Genomic DNA, 25710 nt, shown 5'->3' with positions numbered 1-25710 from the left:
AACGTGCGCCAAAAGTGCCAATTTCAGGCAGTGCTGGTGGGGATATTTAAGACTAACCGAAAGCTGGTTTTAGCGGTAACGTGATTGGTTATGGCACGGATTTTGACAGCAGAAGCGCAGCATATCCAGCCGTGATATACAGTGCCTACAAATGTAGGATCTACATTTGAGCCAGTTTACTACTACAGAAAAATAACAGGGAATGTGAATTATTACATTTACTTGTAGGGGTTGATACATTTTTCGTTAGGGCAAATCAAGTCTGAAATAGTAAAGTGGAAATTACAAAGTTTAGAAGCCTTTTTAAACCTTGAATAGACTACAAGTTATTATTTACTGCTGTGCAGGAACATTTTCAACAACAAATGAGTGCTCAAATTGAGATCCTACGTCTGTATATGTGTATGGGACAAGAGAGATGTGCTTTTTGTGCCCGTAAAACTTGTATGGTTGTTTTTTCCCATGTCGTAAAAACCAAGCAAAGCCTCCCCTCCTCTCAATGAAGGCTGCCCCCCTACCCAGGTCGGCTAGTCAAGACTAGTATCGATAAAGTGTTTGGAGAGTACATCCCCTTTTGTTCTGTATATTATTTTATTAGCCAGCTCCTGTCATTATTTGGGATGTGCTTAAAACCCCTCATGTCCATATGCCCATCATGGAATGAGAGATGAGCTGTTACTGGTGACCCTATTTAGAGAAATGTAAGTTATTTTCATGTAACAATATTTTTTGATGAAAAAACAAAACCTTAGTTGGCTACCCTGACCCTACTATAGCGAATGCTGGTTCAACAGCAATGCGTCTTATCCTGACCATGCATTGGCCAAGTAGCCTATCGATAAAAGGTTCCTTAATGGTCTACTCGTGAGGCTTTTGCCATCATGCTTTTGCGTGAACAATTCACATAGGCCTACCTGCAGGGAATACTCCATTCGGCTGGTATCCATCCCCCATTTCCAAAGAGCGCCTCTTGTCTGGTTACCAAAGACTCACTCCACCACACATATTCAAATTATTCAAACATATCAAAGGTAGGCCTAGGCTACATCTTTCTTATTGAGAACGTGCCTCACACATGCAATACAATTTACGGGAGCCTAGGATTTTTTATTTGAGAAGAAGTGCGATGTAGCCAATTTCAACACTCCAAACATATTGAGCAAACATGGATGTTTTTTTTTACTGCTAATAGACTACTAGTTACTGCAGCCTCTGCTATTTAATCAACTGTAGTATCAATCCATAATGGACTATGATGAGAATAGTCTGTACCCCGAGCCGAATTGGAGTTGATTACAACGTAAAAGCCTGTCAATAAACCTACAAAACTTGAGACAATGGCATGCAGTATTAAGCCATGAAACGCGTTGATTGGCCAGTGAGTGGCCAAGCCCTCATCACACCTCCAATTTATGTATTAATCTAAACCCAGCCCTTTCACACCACTGCCAGCTACTGCACTCATAATTCCCGCTGTGAAAATAGCCCAAAAGATTTCTGACACATATTTCTGGCACCTATGGTGCTACCGCCAGAGATTTACCAATGCGTTAGGTTTGTGAAAATAGAGCCTGGAGGGTGTGTGTGGGTCGCGTATAGAGATTTCTCGATGTCATCGCAGCATGCAGCGAAATACTTTCTAGCTCCAACAGTGCAGTAATATCTATCAATGTGTGTGTGTCAGTGGAGTTTTAAGAGCAGTGAGTGGTGTATTTGATCCCATGCCGTGTGTTAGTGATCAGGGGTTACTCTGTGGTGATCAGGACATCTGCTAAGATGAGATGAGGTGCCAGGAGAGTACTGTCTCAGGTTCAAGCCCAGGTCATACACACCTGCAATGCCATGGCATTGACAACAACACCATCACACAATATCAACAACTATTGGAAGTATGAAGGGACTCTTCTGGTAGAACAATGGCCTGAGAGAGAAGAGTCCCTCACTTCAGGAATTCATTCACATCAAATGACACTGCCTTATGGTGTCGACGAATGGTGGCGATTCAACATGTAGGATCATTGCGTAATGGACAGAAAATGTTGGCCGATGTTGTGTGGTCAGAGGCGATAGAATGGCCACCCGCTGCACATTACTGACATTTATATTGGTCTGTCATGTCCTTTAGATTTGAAGGCAGTTGCTTCAAAGACAATATCCTCTATTACTCGAAGTAAATAAATCCCTTTCTCTGCTTTCACTTGAAATCCGCTCGCCCAAATGTCTTTCCCAGCCAGCTAACGCCTCCCTCCCTGCCTCCTCCAAGGCTCCTAAAGCCCATAGACACTCCAAGCCTTGTCAGCACACATGACCCTGAGTAGACTGCTAATCCAATCCAGGCTTACCGCCTAAGCGTGTGTGACAGAGAGAGAGAGAGAGAGAGAGAGACACACAGTGAGAGAGAGAGAGAGAGAGAGAGAGAGGTGTAGTACGACAAACTGCAGGCTTACTCCTTAAGTGTGTGTGACAGAGAGTGACATAAATAAAGAGAGAGAGAGAGAGAGAGAGATAGAGAGAGAGAGAGAGAGAGAGATAGAGAGGGAGAGAGAAGTTAGAGGGAGAGTGTGGGAATTTCCAGGGATTAATGGCTACCAGCAGAGGTCAGAACGCCCAGCCTCGCATGTAGCATGTTGTTTTTATCCAGCTCCACCAACAACAGCCAGAGGTTCACCCCAGGAAAGCAGCCCCGGGTGGCCCTGTCGACCAGGGCTATGTGCTGGGTAATGCCCCAGGAGGATGAGGGTGAGGTGGAAGTGGGGGTGGGGGATTTCATCCCTGGGACTATCACTCTGTCATCTCTCAGGCAGTCCCTGAAGGACAGGCTGGCCGGGTTGCTGGATGAGGTGGCCTCCTGCGTAGCCTGCGAGCAGGCAGCCGACGGGATCACCCTGCTGGTAGTACTGTAGCTAGTGTACTGTGGTGTCTCTCTGTATCGTAGTTATTGTTGTACTGTACTCTCTCTGTGTTTGAGGTGCACTGCACTGATGATGCATGGGTGCCGTAACTAGTGTCGCGTTGTTTTGCTTTGATGTTGTTGCCTAGAAACAAGAGCTTTTTTTGAATGCACTGTTTTTACTGTTGAGATCTTATTGTAAGTATAAGATACACAGGCTACACGCTCATGTGAGACACACGGAGAGCAAATGTTACGGGAAGTAAATAAGCCCATGGTCGTTAACGCTTAGAATCTTTTTCCCCATTCTCTGTCCGACCTTGCTTCTAGTTCAGAGGGTATTTCAAAGCTGGATTGCAGCGCAGCACAATAGTCCTAACCAAGGCGATTTATTCGTTTGTCAGCACTTTATCATAGCCTGACGGGAGACGTTGTGATGACAAAATGAACAAAGCCATGGCGGGGGATCCTATCTGTTTAATCTGCTATTGAGGGTTGCCTCGGCCCGTGCGTGTGTTCAACCGCTGATTGGTTCCAACGTTCTTCGAGAGGGTGAAAGTGTATGTGATGTGAAATGCTTGTTCATAAACTTGACACCAGATTATTCGTGTGGTACCTCACTGTTAGGCGCTCTCTCTCATGTCTTATGTCTTATGGAAAATTGTTGACAAAATAAGTATTTTCTAATTCAATCGAATTGATTCATTTTGGCTGAATCATTGTGGTAATAACACAAATATCTAATACTCCTAGATGATGTGTGCATCCCAAATGACACCCTATTCCCAATAGTGTGCACACATTTTGACCAGAGCCCTATGGCTTAAACCTGGGATGCACCTCAAATGGCACTCCATTCCATTTATAGTGTGCTGGTCAAAAGTAGTGCACTATATAGGGAATAGGTTGCCATTTGTAGACCCTGACCCTCTGCACTCTTTGCCTCTCCATAAATACAGAAGAAAAGTGTCTCCATCCACATCATCATGATGATGCAACGTGTCATAGGATGCAAAAAAATATTGTGATATTCCCCTTTAAGATTAGGTGCTTGTTACAGTAGATTCCGAGCTGATTTGTAATCGTCACACCCCTGTGTAAATGGCAGTCATTTGATATTCAGAGCTGAAATGAGAATATCTCCTAATTCATCTCTCTTCTGTTTCCTTCAGAATGTGGAGACGGTGTGCTCGCTGTACCAGACCTTCCCAGAGGGCCGTGGGGCGGTGGTGGTCGAGGGCCAGAGAAACCCCTATTCCATGGAGCCCCTCGGGCCACAGGTCCAGAAGCCCCCCTGCCCCAGACACATGTCTATCTCTGAGAGGCTCTGTAAGGTCATACAGGAACTGGTAGACACAGAGAAGTCCTACGTCAAGGTACATACCTGGCCATATTCATGTTTTTTTTTTGTCATGTTTCATAATGTCATTGTAAATTGTACTTGTAATTCAGCGTGTTGCTGTCATTTGTACAATTATTTGTTAAATCATTTAAAATACATTATCATCGTCAAAGCGTCTCAGAGTAGGAGTGCTGATCTCGGATCAGTTTTGCATTTGAAATGGTAATGAATGGACAGAGCGGATCTGATTTTATATCAGCAATCGTGCTCTGAGACACTTTATGAATACGGGTCATGATCACTCACATTCTGCTGCCTCATCTAAGAGAGTGCTGAACTGTCCTCTCCGGGGATGTCAAATTGATGGTCTCTCTTTATTAATGGTAATGAATGGTCTCTTAAGTGCCTCTTTATTAAGGATCTCTCGTAGCATTTAGTGTAACGTGTGCTTACCACCTGCTACTCTAACGTCCACGTGTCAGGCTGAGGAGAATGATGATTTCTCTGACGGCGACGGTGTAATAGAGATGATAGTGATGATGTCACAGTCTAATGACGTTTCCCCCTGTCTGTCCCTTAGGACCTGGGCTGTCTGTTTGACATTTACCTGACCCCTCTACAGAGCGAGACCTTCCTCAGCCATGACGAGGTAGAGCACGACGGGGGCACTATGGAAAGGCATACGTGTAGATGTCTAAATGTATTTTGACCTGTCTAACCATGTTAAATACAATAACATTTCATTATGGCTCGTTAGTAAGCTGTATGTTCGTGTGACTGACCAGGGTTGGACCCGGGGTCTCAGGGAATAAAAAGTGGTCAGATCTCAGACAATGCTAACCATCACATGAGCGTGGTTCCCAACCACCTCCGCTACATCCGCTACATTGGCTGTAAACCTCTTCCCGTCTTCTATCCTGTACTTTTTGGGCATTTGAATTTGCTATTCACCGTAAAAAAAATAATATTTATAAGTGCCAAAAAAGGTTTTCTAAAAATAAAGAAATGGGTCGTTTCTAACTGCTGTTCTCTCCGCCCTCCACTAGATGGAGTCTCTGTTTGGCAGTCTACCTGAGATGCTGGACTTCCAGAGAGTGTTCCTACACACCCTGGAGGAGCGCATCGCCTCCTCGCCCAACTTCAGCTCTCTGGAGACCCCGGAACAGTTCAAGGTAGAGTCCCCATGAGTTTGGGGCACATTATTACATTTACGCAGTGTATAAAACATTAAGAACACCTTCCTAATATTCAGTTGCACCCTCCCACTTTTGCCCTCAGAACAGCCTCAATTCGTTGGCGCATGGACTCTACAAGGTGTCGAAAGCGTTCAACACGAATGCTGGCCCATGTTGCCTCCAATGCTTCCCACAGTTGGGTAGTAAGTTGGCTGGATGTCCAACTTTACTACCCAAGTTGGCTGGATGTCCTTTGGGTGGTGGACCATTCTTGACACACACAGGAATCTGTTGAGCCTGAAGAAAAAGCAGCGTTGCAGTTCTTGTGCCTATACCCCGTTCAAACGCACTTAAATATTTTGTCTTACCCATTCACCCTCTGAATGGCATGCATACGCAATCCATGTCTCAAATTGTCTCAAGGCTTGAAAATCCTCCTTTAACCTGTCTCCTGCCCTTCATCTACACTGATTGAAGTGGATTTAACACGTGACAACAATAAGGAATCATAGCTTTCACCTGTATTCACCTGGTCAGTCTGTCATGGATAGAGCTGGTGTTCCTAATGTTTTGTATGCTCACGGCTGTGGTCAAAAAGTAGTGTCCTTTATAGGGAATAGGGTTTAATTTGGGATGCGGCCTCGAGGTCTAGTGGAAAATCTTCAAGCTTTATCAACAGGATGTTACTTAACCTACTGACTGCAGTGTTAGTCAGCGGTAGGCCTATTTGATGGTCACAGGAAGTGAATAGCAAGCATTCTCTCTTTCTCTCTCTCTGCATCCAGAAACTTCTCTTCTCGCTGGGCGGCTCCTTCCTCTACTATGCCGACCACTTCAAGCTCTACAGCGGCTTCTGTGCCAACCACATCAAAGTCCAGAAGGTTCTGGAACGAGGTAAGGGTGATGCCTACCTTATGTACAGTAGACCTGCTCAGTTAATCCCTGCTCAGTTAATCATTAAATGCCATCTGAAAAGCCAGTGCAAAAGGCAGCCAATCAATGCCTGAATCAAAGCCTGCTCATCAAAGTCCTCATTTCCTGTTTACAGCAAAGACGGACCGGGCTTTCAAGGAGTTCCTGGAAGCAAGGAACCCCACCAAGCAGCACTCTTCCACCCTGGAGTCGTACCTCATTAAGCCAGTCCAGAGGGTGCTCAAGTACCCCCTGCTGCTCCGTGAGCTGGTCTCCCTCACTGACCCCGAAAGCGAGGAGCACAGCCACCTCACAGGTAGGACTACAAATGTCATGGCTTATGTGTGAGCCCGCATAGACACACACGGGGACATGTACGTACACACACACACACACACACACACACACACACACACACACACACACACACACACACACACACACACACACACACACACACACACACACACACACACACACACACACACACACACACACACACACACACACAAACCATAAGACCCAGAGACAGCAGCCTTTCCAGGTTTGTCTGATGTGTTAGGGGTGAGCTCTCTTGACGTGCACATCTCTGTGTGTCTACCTGTCTCCATCCATCAGAGGCCCTGAGAGCCATGGAGAAGGTGGCCAGCCACATCAATGAGATGCAGAAGATCTACGAGGACTACGGCACTGTTTTTGACCAACTGGTGGCAGAGCAAAGTGGCCCTGAGAAAGAGGTACAGTACAGTAATCACCACCACACATAACTGGCAAATGAAACTACAATAATATGAATATTTGATTCTGTCCTTTCAAATAATTGTATGAACGATATGAATGTACTCATTGTAGAGTGAGTTCACTAAGTGTCCTCCTCTCTCTTCTCCAGGTGACAGAGATCTCCATGGGGGAGTTCCTCATCCACTCCTCTTTAAAGTGGCTCAACCCTCTCCCCTCCCTGTGTCGCATGAGGAAAGACCCTGAACTGACAGTGTTCGGTGAGTGGGGCTTTTTCCAATGACGAGTTGAAATCCGAATTACTTGACAGGATGATGTCAATATTTTCATCTTTATTACAACAATCCAGAACTGTCGGACTCAAATCGAGTTGCTCCTGCCTCTGTCCTCAGTTTTCAAGAGAGCAGTGATCCTGGTGTACCGTGAGAGCAGCAAGATGAGGAAGAGGATGGTGAGTCTCACTGTGCTCAAACGCACGTCTTCCGATAGCTTTACGTTATTACAATGGATATCACACAAGTTCTGAAGCGTGAGTACATTTAGGTTTCTTTGTATGCTACAGACCACGTCACGCTCCGACCTGGACCCCTTCAAGTTCCGCTGGCTCATCCCAGTGTCGGCAGTGCAGGTCCGCCCGGGGAACACAGCAGGAGCAGAGAACCCTTGTGTCTGGGAGCTGGTCCACACCAAATCTCAGGTTGAGGGGAGACCAGAGACTGTATTCCAGCTCTGCAGCAGGTGAGAGATTACATGAAAATGACAGCGATAATGGATGTTTTATCAATCATGAGAACAAAAAATATATACACATTTGAATTAACATGGCCTAGTTGACTTGATCTCATATATGCGTCTTTTCCAGTGGTTTGGAGAATAAGGCCAGTGTGGTGAAAGCGCTTCGCTCCCTTCGAGACTGCACCCGGAGGCCTCTCCTACCAGAGAGGGGTTCTAGAGAGCACCTAGGCTCCCTCCGCAGGACCCAGCCTGCACCTGTCAGAGACGGCTCAAGGAGGAGAAGACAACAGCGCCAATCAGAGGCCGGGAGGACTGCAGGCCACCAGCACCACTCAGACGACAGCAGTGTGTCCAGCGGTGGCCCCTACACTGGTCCAGGAGAAACCCACACGGAGCCCCAGCTCCCCAGCCGCTCCTCCACGGGCCTCCCCAGCCTGGAAGGCACCACACTGGGCAAGAGGGCCTGGCTGTGCTCCCTGACCAGCACCCTGGAAGCCCAGCTCCAGAGACTCAACTTCACAGAAGAGGCCGGGCCGAGGAGCACGGGGACCCAGCAGGAGCATCTCATACAGGGGGTCCCACAGCCCCACCCTGCTGTCCAGAAGAGGGTGAGCAGTCTGCAGGGGGGCCAGAGGACGCAGGATAATGACTCCCAGGGTGTGGACTTCAACGCCCTACTAGGGAGGGACTTCAGTGTGCAGAGCCTGAACTCTGTGGTCAACGAGGACTGCTTCTACGATACGGTCATGGGAATTCAGAAGGCTGCCATTCCAACGCTATAGTGGCCTCGGGGAAACTTCACCCCAGAGAGCTGATGAACACCTGCCTAGGATCGTATCACACTGACTACATTAGAGCCTGGTCAAAGTTGCTATGGACGAGAGGATGAATGTCTTTAATGTGCTTACTCTGACTCTGCTGAGTAGGCTTTGACTGAAGAACTGAGCTCTGATCAGTTACTTGACTTGACTGGATCCTTTTAGCTCCTAGAAGAGCGAAGGCCTGAAGGTCCCACAGTTCCACACCGTCACAGTAAATGGTTGCCCGTGGGACTCTCCGGTCTGTCCCTATGTTTTTCCGCACTCTATAAGCTATAAACACAGTTGCCTACGTTCAATAGCGTTCCTTTCACCTTCTTTTTCTTCTCTCGAATTCATCTGGTTTGTAAATATAATGCAGTATCTCAATCGCGAGTAGCTTTCTATTGTCATGGCTTTTTTTGACAAAAGCAGTTGTTAGTTCAAGACTGGAATTGCTTGATAAAAAAACATCTGATATGAGTATTTTATTTGAACCTGTTCCTATTTATATGTATCTCTATATTCTGTTGTTCACATGTTATTAATATCCACAGAAAAACTAGGATTAAGTGTCACATTTCTATTTCATTTATCTTATTAAGGTAAAGCAAAGTCCCTTTTCAAGCTCTTTCGTATTTGAAGTGATTTGATGTATCAACTTGAGGAATTCAAGACCCTGGGACTACACGGTTCTCTCTGCACAAAGCTCAGTTCTGAGATAATTGAACGTCAACATTTTCCTATCCCAGATCTCAGAACTGTTGTGTAGCGAATTCTTCTTTCATATTTTATATATATATATACGCTAGTCTATCACCTTGCGTACAATCATTTTTGATTGACAACCCAGGATTGTGTGATTGGATCGCAGATAGAACCTTATAGCACCGAGTTAAAAGGTGTTTGTGCAGATAGTGCTTTCTGATAGAGTTGTTTTTTTGTTTTTTTTCAGCGTAAAATGACTTTAAACAAAATCGGGACATATCTCACATGTAAAGGACCACCTAAAGAGCAACTCCGTGTGAATAACACATTGTTTGACCAAAATGTCAGGTGGGACTATAAGGTTCAAAGGTCACAAATTGTTGAAATGTTTGTTATCATTATTCCAATTTAGCTGAATTGTAATTTATTCTCTAATAATGAATATTATTTTCATATACATGACATTGTACAGGTAAAGTTAAATGATGTAATATTTAATAAAAAAATACATTTAAAAAACAGGCTAACAGTGGAGTTGTTCTGATTGATAGATAGATGCTTTGTAATTACTGTAGGTTATTGGATAATCAAGGTCTTATCCACTAGACACCAAATGGAAGAAAACTGACTGAAACGGGGCGCACCGACCTGACCTTGACCAATAAGAAACTCCTTTTTGTTGCAAAATGTTTTGATACGGTTTGCTACGGCACTAATATATACTGGATGAGAGAATGCATTAGAAACTCTGAGGGGTACAGAAGAAGAGCGTAAAGAAAGATGCAAAATATTCATACACTTTCTTTCTTCCTCCTGCTGCTCCATCCATTAGCTAGAGGGAGGTAGAGCCCAAAATTAGACTTTGGAGCCCTGGACCAGAGCTAGCCACAACAACCACAGCCACACCACAGAGACTGTGGGGCCATGGGCCAGAGCTAGCCACAACAACCACACCACATCAGTGTAGCTGCAGCATCCTTTACCCGAGCCTCAGTGTGTGTGTGTGTGTGTGTGTGTGTGTGTGTGTGTGTGTGTGTGTGTGTGTGTGTGTGTGTGTGTGTGTGTGTGTGTGCGTGCGTGCGTGCGTGTGTGTGTGTGTGCGTGCGTGCATATGTGCGTGTGTGTGCGTGTGTGTGACACACAGATTGTTCCTCCTTCAGACAGTGGAGTTGAGGCTCTGGTGAATACAGACACTGTAGCTAGCTGGCGCAGGGAGAAATCTTTTTTTTATCCAGTCTTATCAGCACCAACACAACGAGTCATAATTGCTGGCCCGCTTTCCAGGTCTTTTGGTTCACAGGTCTGTGGACAACGTTAATCAGGTGTAAGGGCGTTAAGCCAGTCTCCGTCACATAAAATGGAGGAATGGAGGGAGTAGTAGAAATTAGAAGGGAAGGAGATGTATTTTCCTCTCAGTTGGTGCAGCTCTCTAAGGGGGGAATGTCCTTGGTCACTTTTAGCTACAGTCTTGGATCTGAAGGATGAGACACAGCCTTCCTGGCCCAGACACAAAAGACAGACAGACATGCGGACAGATAGACAGACAGGAGAATAGACACACACACACACACACACACACACACACACACACACACACACACACACACACACACACACACACACACACACACACACACACACACACACACACACACACACACACACACACACACACACACACACACACACAGAGAGATGGAGACCACACACACGAAACAAAGACACACACTCAGGAGATGGAGAGGTTTAAGGTATGTGTGTAACAGATTGCTTTAAAGGGAAAACAGGAGGCTGTGTGTGATGGCAAGCCGGTTCAGTTCCTGTTGCCACAGTAACACCTTTTGTGAAGGACCATAAACACAGCCTACTTCACACACACACACACACACACACACACACACACACACACACACACACACACACACACACACACACACACACACACAGACACACACACACACACACACACACACACACACACACACACACACACACACACACACACACACACACACACACACACACATAAATTCAACATGAGCCTCCACCACTGAACATACTGCCACACTGCCGCCTGACAGCCTTGAGGAGAGAGGAAACACACTTCAGCGTGCCTACTGCTTACTCTTCACAAGAAAAAGGCCTTGGAAGAGAAGCTGTGTTGGAAAAGAAGTAAATGCTGGTCTCGGCAGTGGGTGGATTAAAGAAGGAGTAGATGACAGAGGAATGGGGAATGGCTGAATTTAGATCTATCTCTGGGGGCAGAGTGCAGGAGGACTGGAGGCTGGGCTCCACAGATACCACAGCCCACTGTCAGCAGCTCCTCTGAACAGACAAACTGTTGAAGGCAGTGCCTGGTCCACCACCTCCTCCACTTTCTCCTCTCAAAACTCCCTCTGCCTGCCCACTACAGTACCACTAGATTCTCTTGTCTGCCAGCCTCGTGTTCTTTTCTCTGCCCAGACCAATAGAGGGGGATTGCCGTTCCACAAAGACTGCAGCGGAAGACCCACAGACAGGCAGGCAGGTGTGCTCTGCTCTCTGGCTCCAACACAGCTGGGTCTCTTCAGCCATCAGTGGATCAGCCGACTCCTGCCTCCTGCCATTCATCCATGATATGACTGGGATCCTCCTGGGATCCTCCTGGGGCCTCCTGGACCTACAGTGCAAAGGGAAGGGAACTCTGCTGCTACCTCGCCGAGGTGCATGAATTGAGGAGCAAACTGAAGTGAAGAGAGGAAATTCAGCAACTCAGGATATTTTTTTCTTTGTTCAAAACTCAACTAGCACTCGCTGACCTGACATACTCACATGCACGTGTGTGTCTGCAAATCTCTCAGACACGGGAGAAACGTTCCATTGTGAGTTGTGCGACTGGATGACCACTGGATGGATAGAATAGCGGTAAGTGTGTGTAGCAAGTGTTTCCTTCTTTCTTCTCTCGTCATGCGAGACTGATTACAACGCCATATCGGTAGACTTCCGTTAGATAACATGGACCACATCTAAGCGACAGTAATCTACAGTTGTACTGAGATATGTCTATGGGGGACAGTTTGTGTACACGATCACATCTGTTTGCAACTTGGACATGTCGAGTAACACCCGATAGATTTACACGATCCTCGTTCTAATAACTTTGTCGACAGCTTGTTTATTTGCACTTTCCATCGCAGCTCATGTACCGTCCTTATTATGGCTTGTCCAATCAGGTAGCCGGAAATGGGTTCCATCTTTTCCCCTCATCATTCCATTACTCCGATGTCATGGCAACGAATGACATTTTTCAGCGAGAATAGAATTTCTAAACGCCTAGTTATTTAACCATCCACATTGATTGTACATGCTGTGCAAAAACAGTCAGTTACCTTAGGAAGCTGCCGTTAATAATTTCACGGTGATGCCTCACTGGTGATAAAACACAACGTCAACTCAACTGCTGGCAGGTAATAGTGAGGGCATTGCCTCTTGACTGTGGGAGTAAATAGGTGGTTTATATTCCTGTCTGTTTGATGATTTTGGGAGGGTTGCTTCTGGTCATACTCAAATATTTCAGTCTATGGAATGAATTCTCAACTCAGATATCCCATTTCACCTGGTGTTCTGTCTACTGCGATAGGGTGATAAGGCTTAATGCCTTTAGTTCATCCTTATTACATAAGAAGTTACCTTTTCCCCCTTCTCTTGCTGAGGAGTTTTGCTATTCCTACTTCATCTGAGACTGGGGGTAGTTTAGCAATGAAAATGGAAAAAGCAACAAATAGCCTAGTATCGCAAATGAATATTAGAACAGCACTCCAATGCAATATTTCTCATTGCTGGACAGCTTGTCATCCCAGCAAACATCAGTAAATTCAGTAATCATAAAGGGATTTCTAATAATATATATTTTTTAGGGCATTTTAGATCAGAAACAGCAGGGGAGATAGATTAGGAAGGTTGGAGACAGGTATTGAATCCCAGTCTCCAGGGTTGCATACATGTGCCTAGACCACCAGACCATAGGGCCTGCACATAAAGGGATATCTAAGAAGAAAATATGTTTCTTGCATTTGTCTCTTAGCTAAAATAGTTCAATAGGTCTTTGTTAGTCTCCTGCTCCTAACTTTTCCCTTTGGAAATACATTTGCTGAATGAGCTCAACGCGGTTTTTTTTATGTGCTTGTAATGAACAAGGCTTTAAAGAGAGAACAGCAAGCAGAACAGAAACCTGTCATTAATACCAGACTAGACGTTGCAGTATCTTCATGACAAGCCTATAAAAATGATTTGGCTGTGACCAATTTCAACATTTCTTAAATTAAAAAATGTAAAAAGACTTCAAACAAACAGGCAATGAAAATGTTTGGAATCGTGCTTGCCATTTCACATGAATAATATTTATTTTAATTTTAAAAGAATTCTGGGTAGGGCCCCCTTCTACACCATCATTACAGAAGTGTACCTCTGGCTTTGAATTTGTATTCCTCTTCGGAAGTGCCAACAGAATAACTGCCAACAGTCTGTCTCTGCCAAACCATAGTCCTCAGTTATGCTCATCCTCCATCATTAAACATTTTGAATCTTAGATGAGTACACAGTAAAGAGAAATATTGGGAAGAGCAATAAGGAAGTGAACATTATTTATAATAAGGGTTGCATGGAGAAAATGGATGGCCCTCCTGTCAGCAATATATATATTTACATTAACACAGAAAGCTTGAAACAAACCGAGTGACCCTCCTCTGTACCCAAAGTAATAATTCAAACAAAGTGGATAGCAGAGAACATGTCTACCATTTTGCCTCACTCCTAGTATAGACCAGAACCTTAGATACTGTATGCAGTTTTAGAAACTGTTCTTCGTCCTGCAAGCATTATATGGCAACACAATCCTTTTGATAGCGCACAGGGCTGTGGGCCAGATGGTTAAGGATTTGCAGACCACCATGGACAAGAGTAGAGGGTGGGGAAAACTCCTTTATAGTAAAAGCATTGCATGAATGTATCATCGTACTTGCAGGTCCGAGAAAATGTTTACTTTTATAAACATTTCATGAAAATCTATAACATTTGACATATTAGCAGAAACTACCACACAAATTACCGAAATTACAGGCTAAGAAAAGACAGAGAGATAGGCCTATGTGTTCATCTTATCATATTTCTCCGATGCCAAATCGGCATGTCTTGTTTCCAACGAAATGGTCCCTGTTCGCAAATAATTACATCTGGGACATTATACATTAGGAATCTGAGCATGGTACTTTCAAAAGTTTGTCTGGGCAGGCCTGAGTAGGCAGAGAAATGTACGCTTCAAATGCTGCCTACTCTTCTTCCGTGGCTTAACCCAACGAGAGAAGGTCACAAGTGTTTCCCTAAAAGCTGTCTTGGGTTTAAATATCTTCTATTGTACAGAAAGGGAATAGCTTAATCAATTGATAGTGACAGAATTAGATAACTTCCCAAGTGTATTTTTTGTCTCCTCGGCTGTAGAAGGTTGTAGCTCAGCCTCTGAATGTCAAATAAACTAAACAATGATATTCCCATATGTATCGGAGCAACGTATTTCTCTGGTATTTTATAGCTTGTTCATAGAATACAGCATTGTGGACCAAAGTAAATCAAATCAAATGTTATTTGTTACATACACATGGTTAGCAGATGTAGTGAAATGCTTGTGCTTCTAGTTCCGACAATGCAGTAATAACCAACGAGTAATCTAACCTAACAATTCCACAACAACTACCTTATACACACAAGTGTAAAGGAATGAAGAATATGTACATAAAGATATATGAATGAGTGATGGTACAGAAAGGCATAGGCAAGATGCAGTAGATGGTATCGAGGACAGTATATACATATGAGATGAGTAATGTAGGGTATGTAAACATTATATTAAGTGGCATTGTTTAAAGTGGCTAGTGATATATTTTTTACATCAATTTTCCATTATTAAAGTGGCTGGAGTTGAGACAGTATGTTGGCAGCAGCCACTCAATGTGGCTGTTTAACAGTCTGATGGCCTTGAGATAGAAGCTGTTTTTCAGTCTCCCGGTGATGCATTGTGCAGACCTCACTACCCTCTGGAGAGCCTTACGGTTGTGGGCGGAGCAGTTGCCGTACCAGGCGGTGATACAGCCCGACAGGATGCTCTCGATTGTGCATCTGTAAAGGTTTGTGAGTGCTTTTGGTGACAAGCTGAATTTCTTCAGCCTCCTGAGGTTGAAGAGGCGCTGCTGCGCCTTCTTCACCACGCTGTGTGTGTGGGTGGACCAATTCAGTTGGTCCGTGATGTGTACGCCGAGGAACTTATAACTTTCTACCCTATCCACTACTGTCCCGTCGATGTACTGTTATAACAGGGGGTGTAGGCATGTCTATACAGGCCCACCCACTGGGGAGCCAGGCCCACCCAATCAGATTGTGCAAAAATCCAACTATTATACATTTTATTATATAATCGGATGTTTTCTTTGCTTCAAAATCTTAAGCAAACAAGGGGTAGGGCTGTGCTTTTTGCCATTTCTTTCAATAAAAGGTGGCATACCCCCCCCCCGCATACTGCCTCAATTTGATGGTTTTAACTTAACATCCCTTCACTGACACAGAGGTAGCCTGTTTAAAGGGTGGATGGTGGATGGAGGAAATCAACAACAAACCTATGGATATTTCAGCCTATGGCCTAACATCATCTGTTAAACAGGTAGGCCCATCTTAAATAAGAAGAAATACATGTAGGCTCCAAGACAAAACCCTCTGGTTGTTTAGTACAGTTGAATTAAAATGAAGACGGTTTTAATGTATTATGCCTATTCAAACTTGCCTACTTTCAGCGCCGTGAGCTGTCCATTTCACATTGATTGGGAAACGCGATGCTGCTTCAAGATTTATGGATCATTTCATCATTGGATCATTTCATTGAGACCACACTGCAGAATCAGAGAATCAGAGATGAAGGGCGGCATCGGACACATCGATAGCCTAAAACAAACTTACTCTAGAACACTGATGCAGAAAGACAAGAGCCATGCGTCCTCTGATACACGACCCTGCCAAGCCGCACTGCTCGCTTAACCCAGAAGCACCAATGTGTCGGAGGAAACACCGTACAACTGGCAACTGGAGTCAGCGTGCATGCGCCCGGCCTGCCACAAGGAGTCGCTAGAGCACGATGGGACAAGGACATCCTGGCCAGCCAGACCTTCCCTAACCCGGACGACGCTGGGCCAAATGGGTCTCCCGGTCTCGGCCGGCTGCGACACAGGCTGGGATCGAACTCAGTCTGTAGTGATGCCTCAAGCACTACGATGAAGTGCCTTAGATCGCTGCGCCACTCGGGAGGCCCCATTCTGTACATTTTCATCCATCCCTAACAACATCTCCTCAGTACAACACATTACTACTGTCCCATAGGAATGATGGGAGGGAAAAGTAAACAAGGAGTAGTAGAATGTTCCTTTCGAAAACTAGCCTACACATCAGCAGCTACTTCTCCACTTAGTGGAGGCCATGCAATAGACCTAGAATAACACTACTCTACTGAGAGTTGCCTTGGTTCCCATCTCCCTCCTCCTCTGTGTCCCAAATTACACCCTACTCACTTTCTAGTGCACTACTTTTGACCAGAGTTCTGGTCAAAGGCAGTGCACTATAAAGTGAATAGGGTGCCATTTGGGATTCAGCCCTCCTCTTCCCACGCTCCCCTCGCAGCCCAGGCTAAACATGCATCAAATACACTACACTACACACTCAAAGGGCTAGGCTGGTAAAGGACTTTATAGTCTGCTCATATAGTCAATATCTATCAAAAGGAGTTTATTAAAAATATCCTATTAACCACAGATATCACATAATATTAATACGAACGTTCTGTTCACCTTGTAGCGGTGTTGCGTTAGTAGATGTTTACTTAGAGTTACTCTCCTTAGAGTTACTCTTGGGAAACTGCATGACCTTGCCTGCCTGCGTACTTAGTTTACTTAGTAAACTCTTGGCAACATAATGGAGGAGAATTCCATACAGTATACTGCCTTGGGAAGAAACACATTTTAGATGACAACTCCAAATCCAAGTCTGTATTTTTGAGAAATGCATTTCTTTCCAGTCTCATTGACTCATGTCATGTGCAATAATAAGACAACAGGCTAGAAGTAATTCCCAAGAGTACCAGTAATATTCATGTAAATAATGATGACAAAACATTACATGGTCAGGTATTAAAGAGCTCTTTATTGCTTTTTTCCATTCATGACATGACCATATTTGGGTAGTAAAAAGACCATATAGTTTTTGTACAAAGGAATATGGCACACAGTAGTAGAGCGATGCATGCAGCATGTAAAATTCACGACTGTTCTTCCTTTGACTTTCTGTAGACAGGCTCTGTATCAAGCCCAACTTCGGTGCCCGGAAGGAGAAGGGATAAATATATGGAATTGCATGCTTTTAATAGCCTGCCATGTCCTCTCACATCTCTCTCACACACACACACACACACACACACACACACACACACACACACACACACACACACACACACACACACACACACACACACACACACACACACACACACACACACACACACACAAACACAAAGGTTACAATTCTACAATTTTAATGACTTCAATGTGACTTTCTGTTTGAGGCAGGAGGCCCAAAGTTGGTCCTCCAACCAGAGTCTAAGCCGGGGGGGCGGGAGGGAGGGAGGGTTCTACTAAGCTAACCTATGGAATTGTTTTAAGATGCTCATACCAAGGATGATCTAGCTATTTGATTTAGAATTTTAGGACTCATTTAGGTACCCCCCCAAAAAAAAAAAATATATATATATATATATATATGATGAAACATTGAATTTGGCCTTACTGCTATTAGCCTATAGAAACACATTGCAGATATTATTCATACATGGAAAAACAAATTGTCCAAAAATTATATTGAAAGGAAGTTTGTTTTGAAGTGTCTGTCCTATATCTGAGAGATATAAGAAAGATTTACATTTAAACTCCGTTTTTCACAATTCCTGACATTTAATCCTAGTTAAAAAAAATTACTCGTCTTAGATCAGTTTGGATCACCACTTTATTTTAAGAATGTGAAATGTCAGAATAATAGTAGAGAGAATGATTTATTTCAGCTTTTATTTCTTTCATCACATTCCCAGTGGGTCAGAAGTTTACATACACTCAATTAGTATTTGGTAGCGTTGCCTTTAAATTGGGTCAAACATTTCGGATAGCCTTCCACAAGCTTCCCACAGTGAGTTGGGTAAATTTTGGCCCATTCCTCCTGATAATAATCTGTCTGTAAACAATTGTTGGAAATATTACTTGTGTCATGCACAAAGTAGATGTCCTAACTGACTTGCCAAAACTGTAGTTTGTTAACAAGAAATTAGTGGAGTGGTTGAAAAACAAGTTTTAATGACTCCAACCTAAGTGTATGTAAACCTCCGACATCAACTGTATATTGTACACATATTTATCCCCTTTTTTAAACACTAAACTACTTTCATAAAAGTTTATTTTATTTTGTCGATTTATTTGTTTACCCCTTTTTTTGCCCCAATTTTCGTGATATTCAAATTGGTAGTTTCAGTTTTGTCCCATCGCTGAGACTCCCGTACGGACTTGCGAGAGTCGGACACTACAGACAGAAGTTGGCAGTTCAGCGGTACCGACTTCAGACGTGACGCTTGTGGGGATCGTGGACCACCATCGTGTTCATGAGAGTGTCATCCTTCCATAGAGGGGTCATAATAGTTTGTAGGCCAAACAGTTGGGATGTTACAGACATGATCGTGAGAAGACCGATTTTCGAGATGTCTCATAGTCTGACAAACACCGCTGCAGCTCTGCCACCTTTCACCGCAGATGCAGATGGACGACATCGGCGGATGTGGTGGATTGAGACGCAGCCCATCTCTAGCTTAAACAGATAGATTTTTATGGGGATTTTTTGGTATTTTATTATGCTTTATTCGATTTCCCCGTGGGGGCGCAGACATCGACTCTAGGGGGTCCATTAAAACCCACACCTGCGGTCATTCACCTCCGGATGCTGCTGTTCTTGGGAGTAGGGTGGTGGTGGGACGTAGAGGAGCTGTGGCCCTTCAGGAATGGATGGGCGCATAAATAGAGCTAGGGGTCTCCTAATGATGACTACAGCTGTGGTAATGATCACAGTGGCATTTACTCTCCACACTCCCTCCCTGCTACGGTACCTGCCATCACCGGTCTGGAACAGATAATGTAATGGGCTAATGGGAATACATGGACTGGCTAAGGTCAAATGATCTCTTCTCTTCCAGTGATATTTTCCTATTTTTCAAATTAATGTAGTCTTTCTCTCCACACAGGACAGAGAAGTGAAGTGTGTGTGTGTGTGTGGGGGGGTCTGATAGGGGCCTGGGGAGAAGGTAGGAACATTTATATTTCTCTGCTTCCCAAATGGCATCCTATTCCCTATGCAGTGCACTTCATTTGGTCAGCTGCTGCTACGATAGGGTACTTTCTTTTTGGTGTCACAGTGTGTGAATATATAGACATAGGATTACTATGAGGAAAGGTTGTGTAACTGTTGTTGGGATACTGCTGTGTGTGTTCGATCGCCACAAAAGGAGGGGGCTGTTCACAGTCTTATCTGTGCATTGCAGTCGGCCATAGTTCATGCGGTCACTTGAAGGGCGACACCTTCGTATCGGCTGCAGGGCAAAAGGATGGGGATGCAGGTCTTTGTCATCAGTCGGTTTCTATTGTGCTCTGAGTGACGATTGACGAAACACACAAAGCCACCACCAAGCGAGCACCAATGTCAAATCAAACCTCAAAACTCTCGGCTGTCGAAATGATATATTGAACCAATTAAAAGGAACACCAACAAATCTTGAACTGCTCATTTCAGTCAGACATTCAAATATGCCGTGGTGAAAAATATTCGCTTATTACGGTCTTTAATCACATTCCCAGGCTGCCCATTTGCTGAGAGGACATTAGCTTGATCTGAATCACTGACCTTCAGGTTAGTCTAGTCTAGTCTAGTTCTTTAACCACTCTCACACCACATTTCTCTCAGTCCACCACTCAGTTCTCCTTAGTGGTGCTGTAGCTCAAAGGCAACAAGGATGTGTGGCTGGCACGTCTTTTATTGGGACACTGAAAAGGATGGAATTGTATGTTCTGTTGCTAAGGAGATGGAAGGAGGAAGTGCGAATCGCTAAGCTGCTCACCCTATTTTATTGTTATGTTTTTTTTCTCTCTTTTGTGCCCAGACAACATTGAGAAGAGACTGACGCACCATGGCACGCTGTCCAAGACACACAAAGGGTAAGGATGGTTTTTTTTGTTTTTTTCCTCAAACACTGCATTACAGACAAACTATGCACTTATTCACTTTAACAACGCATTTACATTAGCATCAATGTCAGAACGTCACTAACATAAAGAAGACAGAGTAAAGAATTCAAGAAATTACACATTATTTTACAAGATATAGCTTATGCATGTTTCAATTAGAAATATTGTATATTCCATTTTTGTATAGAACCAGCATTTACCTGACAGCTGAAGTGACGTAAACTAGCTGCTTGCTGTAAAAAAGAAAGTAACCTACTTTCAGAGGAAGGACACTGCAGCTTTAAATGCACATAATTGAGCCTTTAAATGAACACCACAAAACTTAGTCACACAAAGCCAGGGATGCAGAGTCAAAATGCAGGCAAACAGAAAGCACCCTCACACAGGCTTCTCCCCTCAAAAGAAGGAGAAAAAAAGAGCAAAGCGCAGTCTCCTCTCCCCACATTACCAGCCCTTGTGCCTCATCCGTCTGATCGTCACGCTTGCTCGCTCAGTTCAATTCTCATTTCGCTTTTTATCACAGCCCACTGGAGCCTGCACTGAGGAATTATCTGCTGTCAGGACCCGCGCCTGCACCAGGGCGATAGGGAGAGACGGAGCCAAGGAGCCAGGCTCAGGCCACCGCAAGGTGAGGGTGCCGCTGTGCCGGAGAGGAGGAGACTCGCAACTCGCCGATGGCGTCCTCCGCCATGCAGATCCTCGCCTTTGCCCTGGCGCTGCTGGGCGTCCTGGGCGCCACTGTGGCCACGCTGCTGCCCAACTGGAAGGTGAGTGCCGACGTGGGCTCCAACATCATGACTGCCATCTCCCAGATGCAGGGGCTGTGGATGGACTGCACCTGGTACAGCACCGGCGTGTTCAGCTGCACCTTGAAGTACTCCGTGCTGTCGCTGCCCGCCTACCTGCAGACCGCCCGGACGACAATGGTTCTGTCGTGCATGATGGCTTGCCTTGGCCTCTGTCTCGCTGCCCTGGGGCTCAAATGTACCCGCTGGGGGGGCAGTCACCGGGCAAAGGGACACACGGCCATCGGGGCGGGGGGTTGCTTCATCTTGGCTGGCATCCTCTGCTTGGTGCCCGCTTCCTGGTTCACCAACGAGGTCATCACTACCTTCCTGGACTCCAACGTACCCGAGAGCAGTAAATACGAACCTGGGGGGGCCGTGTACGTGACCTTTGTCTCTGCCGGCCTACTGCTGGCCGGTGGGGTCATCTTTTGTTTGTCGTGTCCCGGGAAAAGAGAGGGGCAGTTGGATTATACGTCGACATCCACCTCTACCACATTTCCTGGCAAACTACTGCAGCAGCAGATAAACCAGGAGCAAATACAGCGCGACCAGCTCCAGCGTGACCTGATACTGCGGGAGCAACTGCAACGGGGGCAGAAGGACTTTGAACAGCAGACGTCTCCTAATGAGCAGTCAAGCCGCGAGCAGCTTCAATGGGGTGACAAAGGGCCCCAGGATGAGGCCCACGAAGCTGACGAAATCCAGCAGGAGGAGCCTCTACAGGAGAAGCCTCTACATGAAGACAAGGGAACGCAACAGTTCTACTCTCCATCCAGAGTCCCTCCAAAAGACGCCCGGGCTGGTTACAGCCTGCAGGACTATGTTTAATATGTTTTATCCCTAAACCCTGCTATTGTTAGTGGGGTGGAGGGAGAATCCTGTGGCCAATCTACTGGCTGCCTTTGTGAGAGGGAGAGAGTGGAAGAGAGAAAAAAAGGGTGAGGAAGGAGGAAGGTAATGACTTTGACAGCCTTATCGCCTCCTCTCATCTCTTCTCTCTTGCTACTGCAAGCGCAAGCAGTAAAGGTATTCCCAAAGTCTTGGAGAAAGGCAGCTTGTGGATCCAGAATCCTGGGGTAAATGCCTTCTTGACTGCTGCTGTGGTGGGGCGGAAAGACACAGGGGTAGGGTAAGGGTAGGGTAGAGGAGAGGTGTCATAAAAATGCACAAGCAGTACTGTATATCCTGTGACAAGTTCCTTTAGAAACGGACGCGGAGGCTTTTCCATACCAAAGGGTTTCAATGGGAAAACATTGCTGATGATGATAACTAGCTGCTAATAATATGACATCATTACTTTGGCATAGTAAGTTACCCACTGGGCACACACTGGTTGAATAAACGTTGTTTCCATGTCATTTCAATGAAACTACGTTGAACCAACGTGGAATAGACGTTTAATTGAGTAGCGTCGCTGTGTCTGAAAAGCGAAGATGTTCTTTTGCAAGCTTGCGTCTCTTAGACCCCGTTTGCCTTGTGAGATTAAAATAATCATACTCAATCCTATTTTCAAAAGACAAAAACAGACTGATTGATATTCAGACTTCTTAGCATGCTTGTTAAATAATGCAGCTCGTTAAATGATCTGTAGCTTGTTAAATAATGCAGTGGAATGGAGAGTAGTTACCAAAACGAAGCTACCAAAGCATGTGCCTAAAATGTGTTTGTAGAACTTCAACTGTTCGTAAAGGAGAATTACAGAAGACTAAATCAATGAAAAGGGAGTTCAGATTCCCACCAATACCACACACACACACACATCCAGTCCATCTTGGAGGAGCGTAAGGTACATGGCACCAGGGCAGACTTAGTGATTTGGAGGCCCCAGGCAAGAGGCCAGTCTGAGCCCCTCTCCTGTAATTTTAACTGTAAAAATGTATGACCTTTTAATGTGCGATGAACACAACCAGTCATGATGTTTCCATCTGATTGTCAAACAAATCGCTTAGTAGGGTCCATTCGCACGTTCATCCAAAATAATTCCAGCATCCGAAAAGTGCACAGTGCGCACACCAACTTTCCTTTAAATTAGCAAGTGGCTAAAACGATCTCACCAGAGAAAGCGTCCGAGCGAGCAAAACAGCGCCCCTCTGTCTTACTATATGTAACCCATGTATCTGATGCTGTCTGGACAAAAAGAGTATGACATGACAGGCAAAATCAGATAGTGTCTATAGAAAGATGACAACCCATAGGATTTCTGCACATGTGATTGTGTTACAAAGTCGGATTATAATGGATGTAATTGTTGACAAAAAAAATCTACACAAAATGCTCTGTAATGTTTTATTTTTTATTACATAAGATGTGAACACTAATATTCCTTGATTTTCCCTGTGCTTAGCTCCATCCCGTTTCTTTTCCTCCTGAAAAACTCCCCAGATGTCAAGCATACCCATACCATGATGCAGTCACCACCATGCTTGAAAATAAGGAGACAGTTACTCAGTGATGTGTTGTGTTGGATTTGCCCCAAACATAAGGTTTTGCATTTAGGCCAAAACGTTCCTTCCTTTGCCTCGTTTTTTGGCAGTATTACTGTAGTACTTTGTTGCATACATATGCATGTTTTGCAATATTTTTTATTCTGTTTATTTGTATTCCTCTTTTCACTGTCATTTAGGTCATTATTGTGGAGTCACTACAATGTTGTTGATCCATCCTAAGTTTTCTCCCATCACTGCCTTTTTTAAATGAGGCTTTCGAAAAGCTCTCTGCTCCTTGTAGTTTAATCTGTGCTTGAAATGCAATACTTGACGGAGGGACCTTACAGATGTTGTATGTATGGGGGACAGAGGACGGGGTAGTCATTCAAAAATCATGCCAACCCCTATTATTTCACACAGAGTGAGTGAAATAAGTTATGTGATTTATGTGATTTGTTAAGCCAAATTCTACTAATTAAGGTTTTTCCTAAACAAAGGGGGTGAATACGAATGCAACGACTATATTTGAGTTATTTAAGTTTGATTATTTTGTACAAAACGTGTAGAATTGTCTTTTCACTTTGACATTATGGAGTATTTTGTGTAGATCAATTGATATATATATACATATATATATATATATATATATATGTGTTTTTTTTACAATTCAATGTATTTCAATCCCACTTTGTGATGCAACAAAATGTGAAAAAACTTCAAGGAGGTGTATACTTTCTATAGGCACTGTGTACATGGGCTACACATACATGTCCTCTGCCTTGATGACGAGAGCAGTATTATCAGCAGCATCTGTCTTTATTACTAAAGAAATGTGTATTTGTATCCCCCCAGAGTCAAAGGGCCCAGGCTTGATTTCTACTAAGCTAACATACGGAATTGTTTTAAGATGGTTGACATGGTCATACCAAGGATAATTGATCTATTCGGTTATCTTCCGGTTACTAGTCCACCGCTCTAACCACTAGGCTACCCTGCCGCCCCATAGAAAAACAGATCGTAAAAAAAGTATCAAAACGATTCCCAGCTCCTAATATTGAGTTGCACAATCCATGTCTCAATTGTCTCAAGGCTTAAAAATACTTATTTAACCTGTTTCCTCCCCTTCATCTACACGGATTGAAGTGGATTTAACTTTCATAGCTTTCACCTGGATTCACCTGGTCAAAATATGTCATGGGAAGAGCAGGTGTCCTTAAAACATTTTTTTTCTCTCACTCAGTGTATGTTTTGAAGTGTCTGTCCTATGTCTGAGAGATATAAGAAACATCAGAGAAAAAAAAAGATTTACTGTGGAATTACCCGTAAACATTTTCCATTACTTTTTTGGCCAGGTACCGGGTTACCTTCAGACGAGTCCCGCGACACTTACGGGGTAGAGCAAAAATGGAAAACACCATAGTGTTCGTGAGTTTCATCCTTCCATAGAGGCCATATTAGTGTGTAGCCCAAACTGCTCGGACACTACAGATGTTTTTGCGAGAAGATGATTTTCATGATGTCTCCTGGTTTGACAAACACCGCTGTAGGTCGGCCATCTTCCACCACAGTTGCGGAAGGCTGTCGGATCATAGACATTAAAACCAGTGGCGGATGTGGTGGATTGAGACGCAGCCCATGCAACAAAAAAAACATCTCTTGCTTAAACAGATGGATTTTTGATTGGTATGGTTTTTTTTTGGGGGGGGGGGTTATGCCTCAAGCGGAGCATGGGGGGGGGTGGTAAAAAGTATGTTTAAAAAAATATATATATATATATATTTTTTAATGCCCAGCGATGATGTGAGGCCTGAGGCAATTTCCTCTTCTGCCTAATGGTAAGTCCGCCAGTGCATGGCA

General features: G+C 44.4%; 2 protein-coding genes across 3 annotated transcripts in view; both read left to right on the top strand.

Annotated features, from left to right (window-relative positions):
- The window catches only part of LOC118386568 (rho guanine nucleotide exchange factor TIAM2), a 37094-nt gene extending 27276 nt beyond the window's left edge, over positions 1–9818 (top strand). For both annotated transcript variants that reach the window (XM_052523367.1, XM_052523366.1), the window contains 10 exons: positions 4063–4266; positions 4813–4881; positions 5279–5404; positions 6193–6301; positions 6456–6635; positions 6938–7056; positions 7209–7317; positions 7450–7508; positions 7620–7795; positions 7920–9818. In XM_052523367.1, coding sequence (XP_052379327.1) covers positions 4063–4266; positions 4813–4881; positions 5279–5404; positions 6193–6301; positions 6456–6635; positions 6938–7056; positions 7209–7317; positions 7450–7508; positions 7620–7795; positions 7920–8574 — 1806 coding nt within the window. In that variant the 3' untranslated portion in view covers positions 8575–9818. The remainder of the gene's footprint in view (positions 1–4062; positions 4267–4812; positions 4882–5278; positions 5405–6192; positions 6302–6455; positions 6636–6937; positions 7057–7208; positions 7318–7449; positions 7509–7619; positions 7796–7919) is intronic.
- A 1594-nt stretch (positions 9819–11412) lies between these two features.
- On the top strand, positions 11413–24497 carry LOC118387166 (claudin-20). Its single transcript, XM_035775344.2, has 3 exons — positions 11413–12201; positions 20555–20609; positions 21163–24497. Exon 3 carries the CDS (start codon positions 21314–21316, stop codon positions 22253–22255), a length of 942 nt encoding a protein of 313 aa, XP_035631237.1. The 5' UTR covers positions 11413–12201; positions 20555–20609; positions 21163–21313; the 3' UTR covers positions 22256–24497.
- The last annotated feature ends 1213 nt before the right edge of the window (positions 24498–25710 follow it).

The sequence above is a fragment of the Oncorhynchus keta genome, chromosome 8 (assembly GCF_023373465.1).
Source record: "Oncorhynchus keta strain PuntledgeMale-10-30-2019 chromosome 8, Oket_V2, whole genome shotgun sequence".
Taxonomy (NCBI): domain Eukaryota; kingdom Metazoa; phylum Chordata; class Actinopteri; order Salmoniformes; family Salmonidae; genus Oncorhynchus; species Oncorhynchus keta.
Note: the sequence above shows the minus strand (reverse complement) of the source record. Positions and strands in the feature narration are given on the sequence as shown.

Coding starts and splice junctions, on each gene's coding strand:
- LOC118387166 (XM_035775344.2), top strand. CDS start 21,314: ATGGCGTCCTCCGCCATGCAGATCCTCGCCTTTGCCCTGGCGCTGCTG.